Below are 22,026 nucleotides of genomic sequence, written 5' to 3'. Positions count from 1 at the left end.
TACCCTTGAAGAGACTGGGGAGTCCTGAGAAGAGCTAAGTAAAAAGATAAGGGTTGGCAAACATCCTGGCTTTGACCAGAGCATGAACAGCGTGTGATGTGAGAGCGTATCGGGCAAAAGTAGAATGCTAGAATATATGCATAGATAAGCACCTGGGTAAAAGAATATAAAAAAGCACTGCTTGTTAAATAAAGAAATTGGATTGCTGCAACTTGATGTTCAGTGTCGTGTCCGTCCCAACAACGACAAAGAAGCACCTCACATCCCATCTGTTTCTTTTTGGAAGGACCAACTCCCAGAGAGCACAAGGAGAGGTTCTCCCTAGCTAGCAGGAGAATCACAGAATCACCCCAACCATCTGGACTGCTCTTCCACATAAGCCCATCCTACTTCAAATACATTGCCCCAGAGCTGAGTTAAAAGAGGTAGTTTAGAAAGACCTGAAGCTCTCAAAATACTGGAGGATCCATCACTAAGCTCTGCTACTCAACCATCAAACACCTCTCTAGCAAACAGCACCTCATTCCCCTATGCTTGTAGCCCATGTCTTGCAGCAGAGACACACAACACAGCCATCGAGTTTGGGAAATAACTGCTGTACCGCCTGTTGACCACAACATTTCCTTCCTGGGGATTTGCCCCCTGCAACATCACCCTTTCTCCCACCCTTTAGTCGACAAAGAGCTGAGCTAGGCAGAATTGGTGAGCAAAAACGATCATTTGCATTGAAATGAGCTTATAAAAAAAAATCAGCAAAACCCAAAGCTATTTTTGGTGTAAAACTTCATTTACATTTTCCTATTTGGTAAAAATCCCAAATTTTCAGCATACAACATTCCAAAATACCACCCCCACCCCCCCTTTTCCTTTTATCCTCAATCATAATAACAACTAGTGCTTGACAAAGACTGCCTATTTTTAATTTCCTTTGCAAACTGACTCCAGGCTGCCTGTGATTTTCTCCTGCCTGGTCATTATTCAAAGCAAAATGAGCAGCAAACCTATTTCTGCAAGGAATTCTTTGTCTGCAGATTTTTCAGGAGTGGTTTGTTTTGCATGTACGAGGCTGGAAATCCTAGTTGTTTTGGTTGGACATGTGAGTCACGCAGGTCTTTTCTGGATACGCGTTACTCTAGAACTGCGGTTTTGGTTAAGGAAATATTCAGGCTTGGAGTCAGCACGGGCTTTTTGGGGATACCCCTTGCCAGTGAAATCCTTTTGCTAGAACATTCTTCCTGGGATGGCCAAGAAGAAGCAGGAAAGGAAGGAAAAGGGTTATTCTGCAGCGCTCGTTCGCTAGCATCACCCTGGCTGTGGGGAACCATACCCAAGGATGCTTGCTCTGGTATCTCTGCTCAGCCAGCAAGTCCTGGCCCAACTCGGAGCAAACGTGAAGTCAAAGCCATCTGACTTTGTGCTGGAGTGAGTCTTCACTGCCAGGAGCTCTCCTGCAAGGAGCAGGAGGTTCGTGCTGGGGGCAGGGGGGCTTACCTCACATGACTGGATGCAGTGAATGACAGAGGGATCTGGATACCACCGCAGCCTGCCCGTGCACACAATATGCTGAGGAGGGAAGGAGAAAAGAGCTGTTAGGGTGAGGCATCAGAGGGAGGGCAACAGCCACCAATGCTCTCTGAAGGTACAGGGTCTTCCACAACACTACATTTCTCATCATGGTGCAGAACAGCAGTGGTACCTGCAAGACCCTCTCTGCACCTTTGCCCAGTGGGAAACGCTTTGAAGCCCATCAAACTCAAGGTGGGTGCAGCTGATTCACTCACACAAACCAGGGTACATTTTTCAAGGCAGAGGGTAAGTAGACACCTGTGTGTGTATATGTAGATGTATATAGATGCACAACTGAGGACAAAAGAAAATGGTGGGGACCACCAGAGAAGTGGATTTGACTGGTAGTGCCACCTCACGGTTGCTGACTTGGCCACAAGCTGCTGCTGGGAGGAAGCAACCCTGGGGCCACAACAGGCCGAGTCTGCCATCACCTCTCTGCATGATGCTGGATTCATCAGCTTCTCACACGCACAGGATAGGGGGCTCAGCCGGTCGTCACTCAGTGCCTACATTAATTTGCTCGTTGACCCCTGCTCAGGTTCTGAGAACCAGGTCCCGGGAGGACTCACCTCCCCAGACCTGGCCTGAAGCAGATACACCAGACTCACGTTCACTTGCAGGGCTGAGGTTATCACTGGTATTTACGAGGCACAAATTCAGCTGTTACAGCCAACTGGACACAGGAACGAGATGTGAAGGGCTCAGTTTCGTCGTGCTGGAACGTGCTGTCCCGCTCATTCAGCAGGGGTTTGTGGGGAGCACTCATGATTACACAGAGGGAAGAAAAGCCCCACCGCACATGTAATTTCCTCCTTGTAAAGCTCAGGCAGACTTTGAAATCTGAGGCCCCATAAAATGACGGCTGGACTGTGAAAGTGTCCTAGGATGCCCTTCACAGTGCTGGAGTTGCACAGAGGGGCACGTATGTTTTCTCCTAGCCTCCCATTCGGAATGTGCAGCAGCAGGCGGCAGACCAGCTCCAGCATTCACGGGTGGCACGGCAGCTGCAGATGGAAGATGCGGGTGCTCTTCCTATGCAGACCTGCTGCATGTCCTTCTGCCACATGTTCAGTCAAGACTGTGATGGGGCTGGGGCAGGATGAGGTCTTGGCCATCCTTGACCAGTGCAAGGAAGGCTGCCATCAGATGGGGCAGAGGCTGGGGATGCTGGCTGAGCTAGCCAGTTCCTGCTCAGCCTGGAGGGTGTTTGCATCCTAACCCTACTGAGGTGTTTCATATGTAGTTGGTTGTTGGACAACTTGAATGGCATTTTAGCATACTCATATTAGCACAGTTATATTCTAGGCTTGGAAATAAGGGCAGAGGGACAAACCTGCTCAGCTGTGGGATCCAATCAGAGCTGAAAGCAAAACAGGACAGTATCATCCCCGAGTGGCCTCTCTGTGTTTCGCCCCATCTTCTCCATCACCTCAGGAGCATGGCAGCTCCCAGGAATTGCAAGCTGTTGGAGGCTTGGAGGAGCAAAGCAGGGAGCAGAGGCAGGAGCCGGGGCAGAGAGGAAAACAAGACAGTCCAGGGAGAGAGCTCCTGGCAAGGGGCAGAGCAGCTTCTTAAAATAACGTCTCCCCTCCCTCCTCCTCCTCCTCCTCTCTGCAAAATGCCTCCCTTGCACGAGAGCCCGCAGCAGCGGTGAAAGGGAAGCCGAACACCACTGCCTTGACAGGCCAAGCCATCCGATCCCTCAAAGGCAAGGAGTCCTTCCAAGGCTCGTGCTTAACCATCCCACATGCGCCGGGTGTCCTCACCCCCCGGCAGTGATCCGTCATGGGTCTGATTCAAGGCGACGTACAGTAGTATCCACAGGCACGATGTTGGGCCTCCTGCGGGTTCCCAGGAGGAGGGGAAAGCATTTGGATGGGAGTGCTGGCTCCTGGGAAGATTGTTTGCTTTTCTTTGTTCCACCTCCTTCCTTATGCATCTCGTTTTTATTTTAAGAAATATTACCCAGGCGGAGATGCTTTTAGGGAAAGTTGTGCCGTGAGGATCCAAACTATTTGAGCTATTTGAGCTGTTTTGCCTACAAAATGAGTAAGAGGTGGGGAGGGAAAGGCTCCCCTGTTCCAGCAGCAGAGGCAACTGGCTGGCCAGCGGATCCTGGCAGCCGGAGACACCTTTCAGCTGACAGTGCCCCGCTTCCTCCTTGGCAGGGAGATGCCTGCCTGGCATTGTATCTCCGCTGTCAGGTGGTCGGGGACCCAGGCTTATGATGTGCCAGGGGCAGCTTTTGCTCTCCCAGAACACGGGCTGACAATAACAGCAGCTTAGCAGGTTTAGGCATGCAGCACATCCTGAAAAATCAGCGGGATTCCTGCACTTAACTTCATTCATTGTGGTATCCTGCAAGTCCTTGAAAGCTGGCTTGGGAGCTGGTAACTTATCCTGAACTTTGGTACGGGAGAGCAGGAGGCTGTGCAGTAGCATCCACAGGGTAGGGAAGAGGAGAAAGAAGTGGTGAGAGGGAGGAAGACCTTGGCACTAGAACCTGGTTATGGGGAACAGCAGGTACCTCCAGAGCACACAGCCTGACCAGCTCCTTGGAGAGGGCCAGCCAGCCCCAAGCTCACTTATGCTGCTTGTCTTTCTAAGTCTTACCCTTCTTCACCCAAGGCAAAGAGATTTTGGTTAAAAAACACCAGATAGACAGTAGGGGGGGATCCCCTCTATGCTTCCAGTGAACCCCATGCTATAGAAATCCACCTTCCAATTTACCTGGACTCTGGTGGGCTGCAGACGGTGATCCATAGTCTCAGCAGTTACGTTTTCGGGCAGTATGACAGGGTCGCTGGGAGGTATGATACAGGAAGGTATGCACACAGCACCTGTAGGAGGAGAGAAAGCCTTGAGGACTTCATCGGGAACAAGACAATGATGTTTTACAGGAGGGCACCAGACCCAAATGTGTAGGTTTGTCACTGAGAGTAGAGGTGGACATAGAGCAGACCCTTTTCCTCCCAACCTGGGATGACAGTTCCTTCCCCAAACCCTGAATTATGCCAAAGCCTACAGGAGTTGTGGCCAATTCTCTTCTCCCAGATTAGAGGAAAAATGAAGATGCCCTAGGAGATAGATTCAAGCCCTGATGTCAGGACATGGGATCTAGCATGAAAATAAGTCTGACCTAGATGCTATGGGATGTTTGTTGACATGTTAGAAAGCATCTTTCATAGTTTGTCTACCACACTGAATTCCCACTGCCTTCCTATGACCTAAGAAGAAAGAAAGTTGCAAAAACCACCTTGGAAAACCAGATTGATCCCAGCCTTAACCCCAGCCTCACATCAGGTTTGTCCAAAGCTTAACCTTAGCAGGCTCTGCCCTTAAACTTTCCTCATCCTGTTTTGATGAGACCCAGATGACTGATGCGTTTACTTCAGAGTGATATTCGCTTTGCTCAAGTGTCCTGTCCAGCAGGATGCCAGACAAGATGCAACAACTGTGACTGAGCATTGCAGCTTTTCCTGAAAATACAAAGTGACCGAGTCCTGGAAAAAGAAATGGATGATGTGGTCCCTCATCTGGTGAAAGTGCCCTGTTAAACATTATTGTCACTGTGGCTTTTACCTAGGACCTGCCACATTAACTCAGCAACCAGTAACTACTCAGCAGTAGTAACAAGTGGAAAGCCCTCAGGGGCGTTGGAGGGCTAGAGATTAGGAAAATTACTGCAAGGGGCTGGGTTTGCCCTGTAGATGAGTCCCTGCTCCTTCTGAAAAGACAGATGTTTACACTGGAGCCAGCTTTATCTTGCCCATGAGTACCACCAGGGCATGCACAAGGCTAAAGCCACCCCGGCTTTGTGTTTAGAAAGAGGATGGAAGAGAACAGGATTTTTTTCATAGATTTAGCAGGGATTGGTACAAGAAGAGTCATCATGACCTTCAGCTCTCTGAGAGAGCTAAATCAACATAAAGTTTGGTTTTCTGTTTAGCTTTCGTCTGCCCTCACCTATGCCGTGCCCCTGCTCGCACTTGTACTCCAAGAAATTCAGCTCCGGGGGTGGTGGGCAGGTGCCCCGTAAGCTCTCGCACAGTTTGAACTCCTCTGTCCATAAGCCTTCCTTGGTGCAGATGATGGGAACCTGCAAAGCAGAGGGAGAGCAGCCAGCGTTACTACTGGCAGTGGCAGGGCTCGCCCTGCTTGGCCACTGCCCAGCTCTGGGAGGAGCAAAATGCAAGGAGCACCCTCCTGTCAGTGAAGTCCAGAGGGAAGTTCTCCAAGGCAGTCGGACTGCAGCCATCTGGTCCAGCCTATGTGTGCTTTACACTACTGACCAGAACGGAAACTGTTTTTCAGCTGCTGCTGGATCCCATCAGAGGGAATCAACTGTACTTCTTTTGACAAGATTCTTCCAGAGGATTGGATGCAAAACTTGGATTGAAGAGCCTGGCAGGCAGCAACCTCCATCCCCAGGCAAGCCCCTTGGTTAGCAATCCTGCTGCAGCAAAGTTGCCCATCATCCCAGGTGAATGCATTTGCAGCAGCTCCCAAAACCTGCTAGAAACCCTCTACTTTTGCTTTCCAACTCTTTGCACTCAAGACAAGCAGGCTTGCTTGGGACCACTGCTTTTTGGAAGGGTCACCAGGCAGCAGGAGAGCATGCCCGGGCAGTGGTGCACTCTGTGCCGTGGCTGGTATCCAGCAAGAAAAGCTTTGGGTTTGCTGGGCAACTGCTGGTTGATAGTACTAGGGCATTTGGCCCTTGGGATGGCCAAGCTGCCCCAGGGCCCCTCTGCACCGTGGGGCACAGGGAGCCCTGCTGTTTTCAGGTACACTGAAGCACGACACTTGGCTGATCTCTGCCTCTCCCCCATGTCACTCACCTGTTGTCCCTGTGGCTCGCAGTTGAGGACGCACTGGCTGTCTAGCTCAAAGCCCTGGGTGCAGTTGTACATGCCCTCAAAGACGGGAGGGGGTGGCTCGCACACCACGGGGATGCAGTGCCCCTCTTCCCACTGCCCACTCTCCAGGCACTGGACCTTCAGGAACTTCCTGGGGAAACACAGATGCCAGACTGGGCTGCAGCACCACAAACAAACCCCACCTTGGCTGTACCAAGTATCCCACAGAGGCAGGAACAACCTAGGAGACATCTCTCCTAGAGCACAACCAAGACCCTGTGTGGGGTTTTCCCGTGCCATCCCACCACTCACCACAGACAGGTCCTCCTGAAGGGACAGCTCAAACTTAATCAAGACCTTTTTTTCCTCTCTCTGGGGGGATCACACTGATTCAGGAACACTGGATGCTTTTTCCTTGCACTCACCACCCCATTGCTCCCCACCTCTCGTGGTACCCCTAAATCATGCCTCTCTGCCCTGCAGCCCCCGTGGGTCCTGGGCTGCTTTGTCCCACCGCCAGTAGCTACATATTTTGCTGGATAGAATGAGCCTCCACCAGTAAATCCTGCTGGCCTGCACCCAGCTACTCCTGAGGCTCCTCTTTGTACTCCAGCCAGATCTGTCAATCCTGCTCTCGCCGAGGGGCTGTCGTACTGCAGCAGACCAATACCATCCTGTGCTGCTAAAAGAGCCCAGGCACAAACTACTTGCCAAAAAAATGATGAAAAAAGAAAGGAAGAAAAAGTCCAGGAGTGGAGCCCACCCGCTTTTCAGTCTCCTGTCCTTGGCAGAGATAGAGACACCGTATCTTTTACATAGAGGCATCAAAACCCCACGAGGCATTGGGCTGGCTGGGGACTGCTCTCCCAGAAGAGGGTATGTCATCACGACCCCAGACTTTGACACACAGGTTTTGACAGTGCTGATTGCTCCATACTTAATTAAACCTTTTTCCCCCCCACGTCCTGTCCTTCTTTACCAGACAGCCTGCTCCAGCTGCTTGCCTCTGCCCTCTCCCACCATGGTGCCAGCAGGCAGGGCTCCAGGCACCGCATTATGGAGTTTATAGCATGCCGCAGGTACACGGAGGAGAGTTTAACTGGGTTAGAGAAACTCCTGGGGGGGGAGGCACTAAATTGCCCCTTGTTCTGAGCAGGAGCAGACATTGCACGGGGCCACCCAGCTGCCCCCAACACGTGCTGCAGGATCACACAGCCCAGAGTGACAAGGGGACCCCATCTACACCTCACCCCCAGACCTGGGGCAGGAGTTGGTGGCCATGCCTATCACATTCTGCTGGGAACTCCTGTATGAGAAGTTTGAGAGCTTTTTGAAACATTATAATATTTTTAAATATTTGCATCTCTTAGAGATTCCTCTTCTCCCTTCAGAAGTCAGGGATCTGTTTTTCCTAAAGACTGTAAAGTGGAACAGTGGGTTCCTGCTGTGGTGAATTCAGGCTCCAGCAGGTAATGTGGAGGCACACAGGGAAGGGGATGGGACAGGACATGGCAGGTCCCCCGGCAGAGAAGTCTGCACCAATATTTCCACCAGACCACGTCCGGAGTATGGGTGGCCATGGTGTGAGCACCTGAGCAGCAAGTGATGCTGCAAAGTCACCCCAAGAACAATAGCCTTGACTGAAGGAAACTGCAACTACGTACTATTTTGGAAGGGTATTGGGGAGGAGCAACTCTGCATCCCATTGTGGGCATCTGTGGTTTCAGCCCCCCGCTAATTTAACTTTCTTGGTTTCTTGCCCTTTCCATTGGGATGATGGTCACTGCCTTTCGAGGATGTCCTTATCAGACCTTGCCTCCTCCCATGTCTGTTTGAATGGTTTGCATTGCCCACCTTTAAAGGTGAGGGAAGGTGCATGCTGAGAGGTACTGATCCGTGCTGGATGCCCAGGTCCTCAAGCGGCATTCTCCCTTTCTTGAATTGCCTGGCACGCAGGGTGTGATCCAGCTGTATGATTTGCAAGGGGTAAATTGCTGGCAGTTAAGCTGATGGCATTACAGCAACAGGAGCAAACTGGTGGTGCAAAGCCTCACTGCAAGAGCAATGCCTCAGGCACTGGGCAAACTCCTTTACAGACCAGGAGCATCCCAGCCATGCACTGCTTCTCACTCCTCCACTGGCCACCAGGGTATAATTGATGCAGTCACTGCAGCTCCCTGTTGCTCCTCCAAATCGTTGGCAGAGGCTCTTTGCCCAGGAGCCATGGGAAGACTTGGGGAGAGGGGCCGAGCACGGGGAGCACATGCCGTGAGGAGCTGCAGTTTGCACAGGTGCACGCTGTGGTTCAGAGCCCCACCGTCTTCAGCAGGGCTCCTTGTCTTGATGTGGTGCTGGAGTGACCCCAGCATGAGGTCAGCACCGTGCGCAGCCTCTCCCATCTCTTCCCAGACCTGCACTCCCCCTAGACCTGGAGGCAGAAACCACCTTGCTCTGGAGGCTCACCCCATGGCCAGCATCCGTGCTGGGGAACATCAAACAGGGCTAGCCTGGGCTGACCCCAGGGTAGAAGGTGTCATGTGGCAGATAGCCGCACATATGAAGTGAGCAGTTTATATTAAGGCATGGAGAAGGGAAGGGAGAGGCTTTTAAAATAAATAAATAAATAAATAAATGTATATATAGGAAAAAAAACACAACCTCACAGCAGCTTGAAATTTCCAGACCCCCCAATTTCTTCTGATCTGGGCTAGCGGCATTTCTCAAGGATTAACAAGGGAGCCAGGAAAATCGGAGTCAAAGCTTCCCCCTCCAACCAGGCAAGCGGATGTCTAATGGGTAGAGGAGGCAGGGGAGACTTCTGAGGCCAGCAAGGGCTGTGTCTGACATGAAGGCATGAGCGTTCACCCAGCTCTGGGAGCTGAGCACGCAGGAGCCTGGCCGGGATCCAGTCACATACTGGGGTGGCAAGCTTGGGGGAACTGGGTCTGCTGTACAAGAACTGTGATAAATGAGCCTAAAGCCTCATCTCCCATGGCAGGAGACTGGCAGCTTCAAAAAGAATAGGGGGGAAGCAGGGAGATTTGCCAGTAAATTGAAAGAAAGCAACATCAGCTTTGTAGGACCTCCGCTGCTGTGCTCCAGACAGCTTGGGCAACCTGGGCTGTAAATCTTCATCAGAGACCTTAGAGGTGGAAGTGACACAGAAGTCCAGTTGACAGCCTGTGTTTTCTTTACCTGGCTGCTTGGCTCCCTCAGCTGCATGGGTGTTTGCCTTTTATCTGGAAGGGGCCAGATGTGGGCAGAAGCAGCGAGCGCCCCATGTCTTTGCACCCACCACAAATGTACAGTGGCCCGGTGCCCTGCTAAATCCCTGATGCTTCTGGGTTAGGCTGTTCTGCTTTGCCACTGAAATCTTTCTGATTTGTTTCCAGCCCCCAGTCTGCTAACTCCTTCCAGTCTGTTTTCTCCTCCACATTCTCCTGCCTCCTCTCTCTCTTTCATAGTCTCCCTAGTCCTTGAATGGGGAGAGGAGGCAGAGGGGCTGACAGCTCCACAGAAGCTCACCAGGGGTCTGGGCTGTCTCGTGGCTCCCTTGATCTCTGGTCAAAATGCAGGCTGAGATTTTCAAAGCTCTCTAAAGACCTGGATGCCTGGTTCATCTTTGCTTCATTCCCCCAAGCTAGCAGAAAGGGCTCAACTCCTCACAAAAGTAGTTTTGAGATCCCCAAATCTTCTCTCTCCAAGGAATCACCCCACACTGGGCAAGTGAAACAACTGTTCTGCAGGGTCTGACCTTTTCACTCCCCAAACTGAGAGCATCCCAACAGCATTAGAGTGCTCTTCTAAAGGATGTCCTAGATATTCCTGTTGGAAAGCTGCTTAAGATGGCACTTTGTGGTGGAAGCAACAGCAGGTACCACTGTGGGGGCGATGCCCATTTTCCCCAAAGTAACTGTCTTCTGACTTTCAGGCTGGCTCTTTTCAATGCGACAGCCCTGGATGATGCCAAACATTGCTCTTTGGCAGTTCATTGCTTTGTGCAATCCAGGTGGGTGGGTTGGTGCTGCCATTACACAGATGTTGCCCAAAACCAGAGACCTCCCATCACAAAGCACAAATGCACGTGTTAAGTTCCCCTTGTTACTGTTATTTTGGGGTGAGATGTGAAATAGCTTGGCAGATGAAACCAGGCTGTTATGTGGGCTCTCCAGGCTGAAAACAGATTTCCTTTAAGAAGAGTCAAAGAAGATTTATCCTTCATGTCAGCATTGTCAGTCAGATGATCCTGCCAGCAGAAAGGCAGCAAATCTCTGGCAGGATCTTGATTACACAATCAACATTTCCTCTAGGATCCCTTGTTGACAAGCAGTGATTTCTGAAGGGCCTTTCCTCACTCAGGTTAATAGATAAAAGCATCTTCTCCAAGACAACAGATTTCTTTATCCCTTTCTCTTCCACTTATGCTATGGGAAATGGTTTTCAACTAAGACTGCAGAAGCCTTCTAAGTAACCCTACTGCCCCCGCAGTAAAATTCAACTAAGGAAACAAGCAAGGGCATCATACGAACATCTGTGTCCAAGAGCATCTCATCTTAGACAGAGACAGCCGGATCCCAGCCATGGCTCAGGCCTGCCTAAGGTAGGCACTGTAGCCCTACCACGTGAGGAGTAAAGCCCCAGGGGCTGGGTCCCCAGTCCAGCTGTAGCAGCGAAGGTGTTTTAAGAGGTATGTGAGAGAGGAATGCATTGCAGAAGGCTGATCAAAAAACCAGCTAGTCAGATGATGCTGAGCCCTGGCTGGGTTGGGTTCCCGCTCGCTCACATTACAGCTTAACTGTCCCTGTCCAGGGGGGATCCAGAGCCATCCTTGAAGGAAGGTGCCTATAAGCAGCCCTTGAAGGAAATGACCAAGCTTTTTATAACAGTGCTGTGAGAAGATGAGCATGTCTTTCACATAGTAGCAGAGTGGGCTGATCCCTTAGGAACCCACAGACACACAAAGATGCCTCTACACCTTCCCTGGAGAACAGTCTGAGCTCTATAGCTGTTGGTAAGACCAGCTGGAGGTTATAGTCCTTCCATTGTCCTCCTCTAATAAGGCACGATTGCTAGAGCTAAAAGAATAATTAGAAGGGAGCCTGACTATATTTCCAAGGTTGGGCTAGTTAGCTGCCATGGAGTGTCTTCAGCATTAGTTCCAGATTATGCCTGACTTGTGTCCAGTATCTAGTACACATAAAGTGTCTTGCTTTCTTATGTCCATCAACACCTGGACAACACTAAATCCTTTAGCAAGGCTGGTGCTTAATGGGTGGTTGGACAATAGAGAGACAAGAGATTAAGAACTCAGTTTGCTGAAGCCAGAAAGAACCTGGAAAGACTTCAGAAGACCCCAAAACCTGCTGTCTAAGTCATCAGCTGAGACCCTGCTCACTCACCAGAACATCAGCAACCTGCACCCCACCAGTGCTGGCCCCTTCCGGAGCTCTTCATCCTCTTCTCCATCAACTCACTTTCTCCAAAACTGGCCTGAACAAAGAAAGCAACCTCTCACTCTGGCAGCTCCCATCCTCTGCCTGCCAGGGCTGAACACCAAAAGGATTTCCAGCAATCGACTGGCTCGCTTACGGGCTAGTAGCTGCTACTCACTACACATGCCAAGGGGTTTGTACTCATGCTGAGTATACACACGGAGCTCCAGATGAGCTGGTACACTGGCATTTACGCTTCCAAGGAAAGACTTTTGCTTTGAATCAGGCCACTCACATAGCAGTTAATGTGGTATGATAAGAAAACAATAAAGTTTCTGCTTCTGTTAATGTTTTGCTTACCGTAACAGGATCGTACTCCACCATCAAAGATGTTAGACAAATTAGTAGTCATGATAATAGCAAACGTGAAAATGCTAGGCCAACATGCATTGCTAGGAACATGTAAACCACTTTGAATAATTCTCCTTGACTTGTCTCACAGGCTGTTCAGACCCATAGGGAAGTTCCGCACACATCAGAGGAGCCTCGGGAACTCCCAGAGGGCATGCTTCTTACCAGCAGTTGCTGCAGCATGACAGAGATGGCCCAACTTTGCAAGCTGCATTGATCTGATTGCACGTCCAGTGCCTGAAATGCCACAGGCACGCAAGCTGCTCCGCAGTTTGCAAAGCAGTCTATGTGATCGTATGCCATAATCATGATTTGCTTAGATCCCCTTGGCCCAAGAAATGCTCCTAACACTGCAAAAAGCTGTTTACAGAAACCACTTCCTGCATTACGAGGCAAGAAATTTGGCAACTGTTTCCCAGTGCACAACAACGCTACCCCAAAGCAACGTAGAGATGAAGTCTGCATCCAATTAAAACTGGAAGGGGGCATTAAACAATTAGCACATAATTACCTGATTTGGGCTAGCATCAGGACTCTGGGGAGGACCCAGCCAGTGCCAGGGAATCTTTAGTGACCATACCCAACGGGGACTTTAGCTGGAGGCATCGCAGATGAAATGCTGCTTTACCCCCCAGCACCACGATATTGGCTGAGCATAGGGCTAGTGAATCACCAGGAATTTTTCGCCGAAGCATTAGGAAAAATCTTCTCCAATTGAAATGCCAATGCTTGAAATTACATTTAGCCAAGACATGCAGGGAGTAGAATGTTAACCCTGACAAAAGGCAGTCATTCATTCTTACAACCCTCAGTGCCTTGATCTATGTATTACCACTTTTAGGAAAGACAGCAGCTCCAGGAATCTTCCAGCATCTTTTTTACATCTAATTACCTCATAGTCCACAAACACTTCTGTACATGCTTAATTTTCAGCAACTGACAAGTATGTTGAGGTGAACGGGGAAAATTCACATGCTTTAGCTTAAGGCACTTAATGTACACATGCACGCAACAGCAGCTTGTTCTCACCTGCTTTCACCTAAACCAGGGGAATGCCTCTTGTATCTCAAGAAATCTGCAAGACCAGAGCAAGCTGCTCTGTCCTGTACCTATCAAAATCAGCTCTTCGAGACTGCCAGCGAACCATCACCTCTCCTCCTCACTCATGCTGGGAGAAGAGGAGGAAGGAAATGGTGATAACAGATCCACCACAGACTTACTTCTTAGGCTTGTCCGCCGCATTCTCGGCCACATGGTATCCAGGCTTGCACTTGTAGCGACAGACTGAGCCCACGTCGTGGTTCCCCTGCAGGCACCGCGGAACCAGGAGCTTGGCATTGGCCACCGCAGGAGGCGCATCGCACTCCAGCTTGCAGTAGGCTTCGGGAAGTGACCAGAGACCATCCTCCAGGCAGGTCAGCCACTGGTTTGTTCCTGACCCCAAAAGAGAAGAAGTTTGTTGGGGTTACAGCTGATGGAGTCCTGCTGAGGGAAGCTCAGAGCAATCAGCAGAATTCCTCTTGTTAGAGTGGATACTGATGCCAAGGGAGAAAACAAATATGAAGACCATGGACTCCGTTACATGGCTGGTCAGGCTGGGGCAGAAACCAAATTCCTTGAATGCAGACAGAAGTGGGAAAGGGACAACTTCCAGGGAATGGAGAAAAGATCTTTGTTCTTCAAATCTCCCCTTAACTTTCTCTCAAACTTTCTCTCTCTGGTGATGCCTCAGGAGAGCCTTCAGTGGGCTGGGGGCTTTTGTGTATGACAGCTATCTGTCATATTTAGCTCAGCTCATCTCCATTCACCTCGGCTGCTTTTTGCAGCTTGTCCTTACCTTCCCTTACAAGCCGTCATACCCTGTGCTACACGTGCACTGCAAGTTAGAAAGTGCCAGCAGGACAGATGTGGGAAACTTAACTGGTGTGACTGGGAATTCAAACCACCCATTACTAAAGACTTGGGTTGAGTATTACAGCCCAACTCTCTGTTGTCCCTCTAGAGAAAAGGAGGGTAGACCCAGCTAACGGGTGGCCGAAACTGCACAGCTCAGGGTACTTGTGGTAAGTGTCCAGGACTGCATTACCCACATGGTGTGGATGATGGATGGTTCACTGGGAACTGCTAAGCAAGAAAAAAAAAAAGCTGGACTGGAGTGAATGGGACTCTTCCTACTAAGGGGTTTGGATCAGCAGGTTCCTGGTGTGGCCAGACTGCTCCATGCTCCCTTCGAGCATCACTTTCTTTTTATGGGATCACTGTTCTGCCTACAACTGCTCTTGGACCGGGGACAAGACCATGCCTCCACACAGCGGCCAGCACTGCCAAGGGTTGCCCCCCGCCTCCAAGCACCATACAGCCATGTCATCCTTTCCTTGCCTGTTCTTAGCATTTATTTGCCTTGAGAGCCTGCCTGTAAGGATGAGAGCCTTTGGGAACAACAAGCATCAGGCACGTCCCTGCATTGACAACTCAGCCGAGTCAGCTGGACCTCTGCGAGTTTACCCACGTGGCTCGGCAGCCTTGGCTGAGTGCCACCAGCCACCGTGTCAGCTGCTGGAAATCACCCAGAGCGCTCCATCAAGGGGATGCCTTCCCACCAAGGGATCCCATTGCAAACCTCCCGTTGACTTCAGCTGGAACAGCCTTGGCTGTGATTGAAAGATCAGATTAAAGCCCTGCCCTCAGGTAACCCACCTAAGGCAACGGGCATCAGTTCGTGCAGAATTTGTGCTGTCGAGTTGTCATTTGCATGCTACCCTTTGATCAGCTCACGCTGGGGATCTGCTGGCATCCCCCCCATCATGAAATGAGACCTTAATTCCCTGCAGTTCTTGCTCCTTAGATTTAACTTAAAAAAAAAAAAGTAAATTATTTTCATACGTTTCAGCTATAAATGTCTCCATAAAATAGGGCACCCATTAAAATGATTTGTTGTATGTGATTGTTCAGAGCAAAGGCACTGGTGGAAACTCACATAAAGTCCCAATGCTTGAAGCTGTCAAGGTAATTAGCCCCGAAATCTCATCCAGCTCAGCCTTGTATAGACAGGAACAGTAGCTCTCTTTCTCTGACTTGGCTTTAAAAACATTCCTGCGGCTATTGATGGAGTCGGCAGAATGAAAGCCAGGCCATGGCATGTCTGGGGGACTGCTGCGCGTCTGGGTGGTGAGCATCTCCCAGACTGCTCTGCAGCTGTGGGCATCAGTCTCTCTGGCTTTATACAGCCCCAAGACTCCTGAACCACAGGCTTTCCCGACAGCCACCAAGCCACTTTTGGCTCTCTGCAGTCCTCTCTGTCTGTCCATGCTGGCTGTCTGCAAAGTTCCTGCCTCCCTCGTCCCCATAATGCTGGAGCTTGCCAGACCTCACCAGCTATCAGGAGAAGACATCCCTACACCCTGAGGTGGATGGATAATGGCTACCAGCCCAGGCATGGGAGTCAGAGGGAATTATCCCCACACTATGGTGTCCTCACGCAAGAAGGATGGAGGACCACCGTGTTAGGACGTCTCTCAAGAGCCCACCCAGCTGGGAGAAGCCAGGATAACTGGGAAATTCAAAGTTGCAATGCTCTGTTTCAACAGCTTGGGACAGGCGTGAAAAGGTGGCATCACAAAGGGAGAGTTAAATCCCTCAAGTACTCCAGACTGTACCTTGAAGCTTGGCTGGGTGGATGCAGGAGAAGGAGCATTTCTGCAGGTAGGCGGTCCCCTTGGGGCAGGAAAACTCAGCGTAGTACACGTGGGACTGGTCAGGGACACCACAGTTGACAGGGTCACAAGTCACAGATCTGTCCCACTGCCCCGAGTTGCATGTCAGCACCACCTCCTGCTGCAGAGAAAGCAAGACTCCATCAGACCCCTGCGAGTGAGCTTTAATCTACTCGTTTGCCACCACAGCAGAAAAGGCTGACCCAGGTTTCAGGACAAGGAGAGCTTTCCCCAATTTTTCTTCCTCCAATGTGCCCTTTCTCCCCACTCTGGACACCGAATCATGAAGCATCTACCTGTTCATGGGGTGATGTTTGGGGTGTGAAAGCAGTGAACGGCCCTTGAGGTAACACACAAGACACCTGCACAAGAGACCTTCTAATACTTGGTCTATAAGTGCCTGCCTGCAGAAAACACTAGCTGCATACACATTGTCTGAGCGATGCCAGAGCGTATTAAGGGGGAAAAAAAAATCCCTTCAAGATACACCACAACTTCCTGAGCTACAAGTTATTCTCAGCTCTGTGCACTGCAAGTTTCTCCCCTGCAAGATCAAGTCTTACTTCAGCCGTTGACAGGCACCTGTCCTGTTGATTGTTTTTCCCTAAATGCACCGATTCACTCATGTTTCAGCCCACAGACACCATTGAAATCAGAGGTTCATATAACCTCATTTACAAATCCCAATTACACAGCCTCTCTTACACACCTAGGGGACTGCATGACAACCTAACTCCCAGTGATCCCACCACTAAATGTGATCAACATGTGCCACAGACTTCATCAAAATGGTGTGCCATGAACTACCTGGTCTAGTGAAAGATGTCCCTAGCCATAGCAGAGGGGATGGACTAGATGATCGTTTAAAGGTCCCTTCCAACCCAAATTGTTCTATGATTTCCACTCTGAGACTGCTAACCCCAGCCCAGCAGTCCTCAGGCAGGGGCTGCAGACCAAAGAGTTGTCTTTCAACTGTTCCTGATGTCTCCCCACTTGCTGAGTACAACTACACTGCTCATCGAATGTGTGACCTGTCCTCCCAGCCAACATGATTTGATTGAACCTGGGCATCGTGACTCTGCAGGACATCACTAAATTTGAGTCTGGTACTCTTGGGTGTGCAGTGGGACCATGGTGTAGCTGAATGAGGTGGAGAAGATGCTCAGGCAAGAGCTGTGTGTATTTTCCCAAAATGCCTCAAGATGTGTAGGGTGACACAACCAAACCAGAAACATCACTTGGGGGCTCAGGGCAGGGCACCTGCAAGCTGCCATCTGCTGTGACAGCCACATGGCAAAGCTCTATCCAGAAGTTTCCCATCTCGCTGCCAAATGCAGGATAACTGTCACAAGAGGCAGGTTTATTTTGTGCAGTTTCATTTCAGAAGAGAATCAGAACATTTCCTTTTCCCTGGGCATGCCTTGAGCCAGAGAGCCATGCAGCCGTGTAATTATTAACCTCCCCGGTGACAAGGGGCTGAGCAGTGCATCCCTAGCTGCCCTATTGCACTTCCCAGCACCCACCTCTCCTCCAGCAAACACCAATGGCTGCAGCATGGGAAACCTGCCTGCCAGGCATCATGAGCACTTGCAACTCTCCAAGGGGATGAGAGGTCCATCCTGCTGATATGGCCTGACTCACCTCCATCTGTCTGCACCCCATGCTAGTTCACTCTTGCTTAGACTGGCATGGGGACCAGCTCAGCCCTGAAGACTCCTGTTCCCCCTCCAGCAACAGCCTAATGATAGGTCACACTGTGCCCACGACCGTGCCAAGGTGACTGCCCAGACCCAAGAAGGCAGCTCAGCTCCCAAGGACATATCAGTTCCAGGTTTCCTCAGTCAACATCTAAGAGCCATCCTGGCTTATGGCTTTTACAAGGCATGCCCCAGCCTCTGGAAAGCAGGACAAACTCTTTCACGGTGACCGCTGCACTACCCTGCTAGCATGGGCAGAGTTATTGCAATGCAACACAAAGGAAGAAAAGCTCTCGGTGCTGTGGGCTGCCTCTAAATATAGTCATTCTGCAATGACTTCATTTTTTCCTGAGCCACTAACTTCAACTTTAAGAGGTGAAGTGTCCCAGTGATGTTTAACCCTCCCAGCAATGCCCATCTGGAGAACAGAAATGTCTACCTCCCCATCTGTGGGAGTGCATCACCCTGGCTTGGAACATCCCCTGCAGTGGCTTTTCACCCACCAGCAGAGCTGTGGTCTGCAGGCAGCCAGGAGGACTGCAGTGAGGGAAGCAAAGAGGTCTGCAGAGCAGGACCACCAGCCATCAGCATGGAGGTCCAGCACCAGAGCCTTCATTGGGCTGAGGTTTGTTGGAAGAGCAATGAGGAGGTTGGGGCTGGAGGAACAAGGTGTCCTGGGGTCACTCCAACCACCTCAGGGTAATTAAACCTTTCTTAACTAGCACTCAGTCCAATGGGCCATGAGGTCAACCCCACACCCTGAGGTCCACTCACCTGCGTGGAGCCCAGGCTTTTCCCATTGCTGGAATGGAAGGTGAAGCCCTTTTCGCAGGCGACAGTACACACCATGTGCCTTGGGCCATCAGAGGTACAGCTGAGGGTGGCAGCATGAGCAAGCAGAGGCTTTGTGCAGCTTCCTGATCCTTCACAGGCACCATGGACACAGCTATGGAGAAGAGGGAAGGAATCAGCAAGTGGGTCCCAAGGCTTATGCAGCAAGGAGGGACTGTCTCTGGGCAACACCTGCGTAGGATGCTCAGCGGGTCATAGATGCCTACAGAGATGCACACCTTTCCCTCAATCCCAGCTTATTCGAGGCTTGAAGTCTCCTGACGATGCCAGGAGGTACTTTTTCCCAGCTCTGCCTTGGCTGGACCTTGGCCCAACCCCAGCCCACACCTTCCTACAAAGCATCATGTCCTTCCAAGCTGATGAAAGGAGGCACGGCCCAACAATGCTTCTTCCTAAATCCATGCTCTCTGATGGTGCTACTCCAGCTCCTCTGCCCCAGGGTGCACAGGCTGCATTGCACAGAGCCTGGCACCAAAGGGGCTGGTGGTGCTTGCTGTAGGTGGACCAAGGGAGCAAGAAGAAGGAGATCATGGGGAGAGGGTAGGCAGGTGACATATCCAGCATGGTCACAAGTCCCAGGGCCAAAGTGGGAAAGTTAATATCAGATGGTCCTGTCAAGCAGCATTCCCGAATGCACAAGGAATAAACAGTCATTGTATCACCTTCCTGAGTGCTGCAGCTTCTCTGGCAGCAAGGTGGTCTCTACCACATCACAATTTCTCATCTCCAACACGCTCAAATCATACTGGACACCAGAGAACTTGTGGCAAAAGACCTCCTGAAATCATGCTCTGTGGTGCTGTAGGGAGTACACCATTAAATTCACACATGATTGCAGCCACTCACTTGTGTCCTCCTGCACATACTCCACTCACACATGTGCCTCAGACACAAGTGTGTGGGGACAGACAGTGGACAGCAAGAGATCTGCACTTTTCAAAGGTAACAAAGCCCAGACAGTAACACTGGGTGTTTGTCCTTCCTGGTAACTTTTGAATCCACAGTAAGACAAGATTTGCAGCAAGACATGGTCAGGAAAAAAAGATGCAGAGGCCTTTTAAAAGCCTGTGCTGATAGAAGGGTGGCAGGTATCTCAAACTCTGTATTAGACATCAGAGAATCCACAGAGGATTCTCCAACAGCAAGGAAAGGTTTAGCTGGAGAAGGAACCTCTGCAGATACCAGGGAACCATCCATGAGATGTTCTTAAAACTACACACAGTCTCCCCCAGACCTGGCAGCAGAGTTGCCCAAGTTTTGTGTCCACAGAACCTGTGATGGGAGAAGTTTAACGTGCTGCAGCTGTCTCCTCCACCCTAGTCTAGTCACCTTCCCACTCTGCTTTGATGGTCTTCAGCACCTCTGCTCTTCCTACAGGCTCACACAGCTTTTCAAGCCTGTGCATGTTGGTGTCAGGCTCTTTGGGGTCAAGATCATCTCAACACACAGCTCTAGAGACCTGTGTCCAGCTCTAGAGACTCAGTTGTGGCCACCAAGGTGAGATGCAGCTAAAGGGAGGAATTACCCTCCCCTGTGCACCACCCTCAAATTACAAGACGTCCCAGTAAAGCTTGCAGTGTGTCACCTATCCCTGGGAAATAAACAACCCCCTCACTGTGGCATCTTCCCACCAATTACTGATTAATTAAGCATCACAAATAGCCCTACAGTAAAAAGGAGGGCCAGCCAGGGGGCTATGGTCTCCATCAGTGAAATGCAGCCAGTACATTGATTACCTGGGATGGAACTGGGCCAAGACATAGGGTTAACAAAACAGGTCCCACAAGAAAATGCCTTGGCTATCTGGCAGTCAGGCTTTATCTTTTACCAAGTGGTACCAGTGCAAAAAAATGACAGCAGTCCTCCTGAAGAAGGGGCAGATGTGCTGCAGCTTCAGGCGATAACTGGGAGTGAAGGGAGGGAGGTGTACCCGAATGCCTCCCCTCTGCTCCTTGCTTTGCACAGGACTGCTGACAGTTTTTGGGCACTGCATTTCACCCAGGGGAGGCAGAGGCAGCCTTTGACTCTTGCGTTCACTCAAACTCTCCAGGCAAGGATGCACAGCTAGAAATCCCACAAACGACACACACATACAAAAAAAAAAAAAAAAAAAAAAAAAAAATCAGTGCTGACATGGACATTAAGGGAACGCAATGTGCTGTTGACTCTGGACAAGTCCACCAAGCCAAAGACACGGTGGAAACCTGCAGGCCACAGCCCTGAAAGAGCCGGTGGGCACAGGAGGGGACCACAAAGGAGAACAAGAAGAAAGGGGCTGTTTTTTCAATGCAGACCTGTTTATGAAGTGAGAAATGGTTTCAGGGCAGCTGCTGCAAATTCTTTCACTAGCTTATATTTCCATTTGCTTCCTTTTTAAAGAATTTGTTTTATGAGCACAGTGTTTGTCAGATCATTAGCTTCTGAGGGCATCTGGTACCAATTGTAGCCCTCTCCCCTCCCCTCCCGCAGTCACCTTCTCCAGGCGGTTGCTTTGCTCCCTGCCTGTGCCCCCGGCACACGCACGCACACACACTCCCATCCCCAACTCCACCTCCCCATGACGGAGCCACTGTCCTAAACCTCCTTGCATGCATGTCTCTGCACATGCATGTATGAAAGGGGATGACCTTCTCCTCCTTCCAGCCTCGCTCTTGCCTTCCATCCCCTTCCTCATCAGTCATGGACATGCAGGGAGCTGCAGCTGGTGCACAGCATCCCTCCCACCATCGTGCTTGGTACTACATCAACACACCATGGCAAGAAAGCCCTTATCCAGCCAAGTCACAGCCTGCGTGTTGGGAAGCAGGGCTGGGAGATGAGTGGGTTCACCAAGTGGCTACAGGGCAGCTGGGTAGCCACAGTGGGACCCCAAGACACCTATCTCCATCTGCTCATGAAGTTGCACTGAGTTACAGAGTGTGAACTTGCCACAGCACTGGTTTGGAAAGGGTGGTGGCACCTCCAGACACATCCAGCCAGGCCAAGCGCTTGGCTGGAGCAGCTCTGCTGGTGCTGGTGGAGCTATGGCACATTGTCTGGGGCAGCCTCGGCAGCCGGGACAATGCTGTTATTTAATAACAAGTAACAAAGCACTGCACCTTCTCAGCACTTCTGGACACATTTTGGTTTTCCATCAGTTCAGAAATGCAACTGGCAATGCTGGTATAAAGTAGATCAAGAGCTCAGCAAGTTTCTTACTGTATTATTATACATACAAAATGTTATCTATATGAGTTATACATAAGGGACTGATAATTACAGGTCATAATATCAAAATCTTTCTTTTTATATACACCACACGTATACACTTATGCACACATTCTATATGTGCATACAGATATATTTTAGAAGTAATTAATTTTCTCTTTGCCCCAAAAGATGACTAACACCACCATTTTCTCTGTGACTAACAGCACACCCCTACCCCACAAATACCCAGTAGATTTATTTTGGAAATCATCTGAGACCTACAGCTCAAGTTCTGGGAAGCTGT

At 50.4% G+C, this 22,026-nt stretch overlaps 1 protein-coding gene across 1 annotated transcript in view; it reads right to left on the bottom strand.

Annotated features, from left to right (window-relative positions):
• Positions 1 to 22,026, bottom strand: part of PAPPA2 (pappalysin 2) — a gene marked incomplete at both ends in the record, with an annotated part of 95,003 nt that overhangs the window by 15,238 nt on the left and 57,739 nt on the right. The window contains 7 exons of the mRNA XM_082484152.1: positions 1,492 to 1,563; positions 4,300 to 4,409; positions 5,536 to 5,668; positions 6,411 to 6,579; positions 13,492 to 13,705; positions 15,928 to 16,105; positions 18,456 to 18,627. Coding sequence (XP_082340278.1) covers positions 1,492 to 1,563; positions 4,300 to 4,409; positions 5,536 to 5,668; positions 6,411 to 6,579; positions 13,492 to 13,705; positions 15,928 to 16,105; positions 18,456 to 18,627 — 1,048 coding nt within the window. The remainder of the gene's footprint in view (positions 1 to 1,491; positions 1,564 to 4,299; positions 4,410 to 5,535; positions 5,669 to 6,410; positions 6,580 to 13,491; positions 13,706 to 15,927; positions 16,106 to 18,455; positions 18,628 to 22,026) is intronic.

Source organism: Vanellus vanellus (assembly GCF_965231255.1).
Source record: "Vanellus vanellus genome assembly, chromosome: 5".
Taxonomy (NCBI): domain Eukaryota; kingdom Metazoa; phylum Chordata; class Aves; order Charadriiformes; family Charadriidae; genus Vanellus; species Vanellus vanellus.
This window is presented reverse-complemented; position numbering and strand designations above follow the sequence as displayed.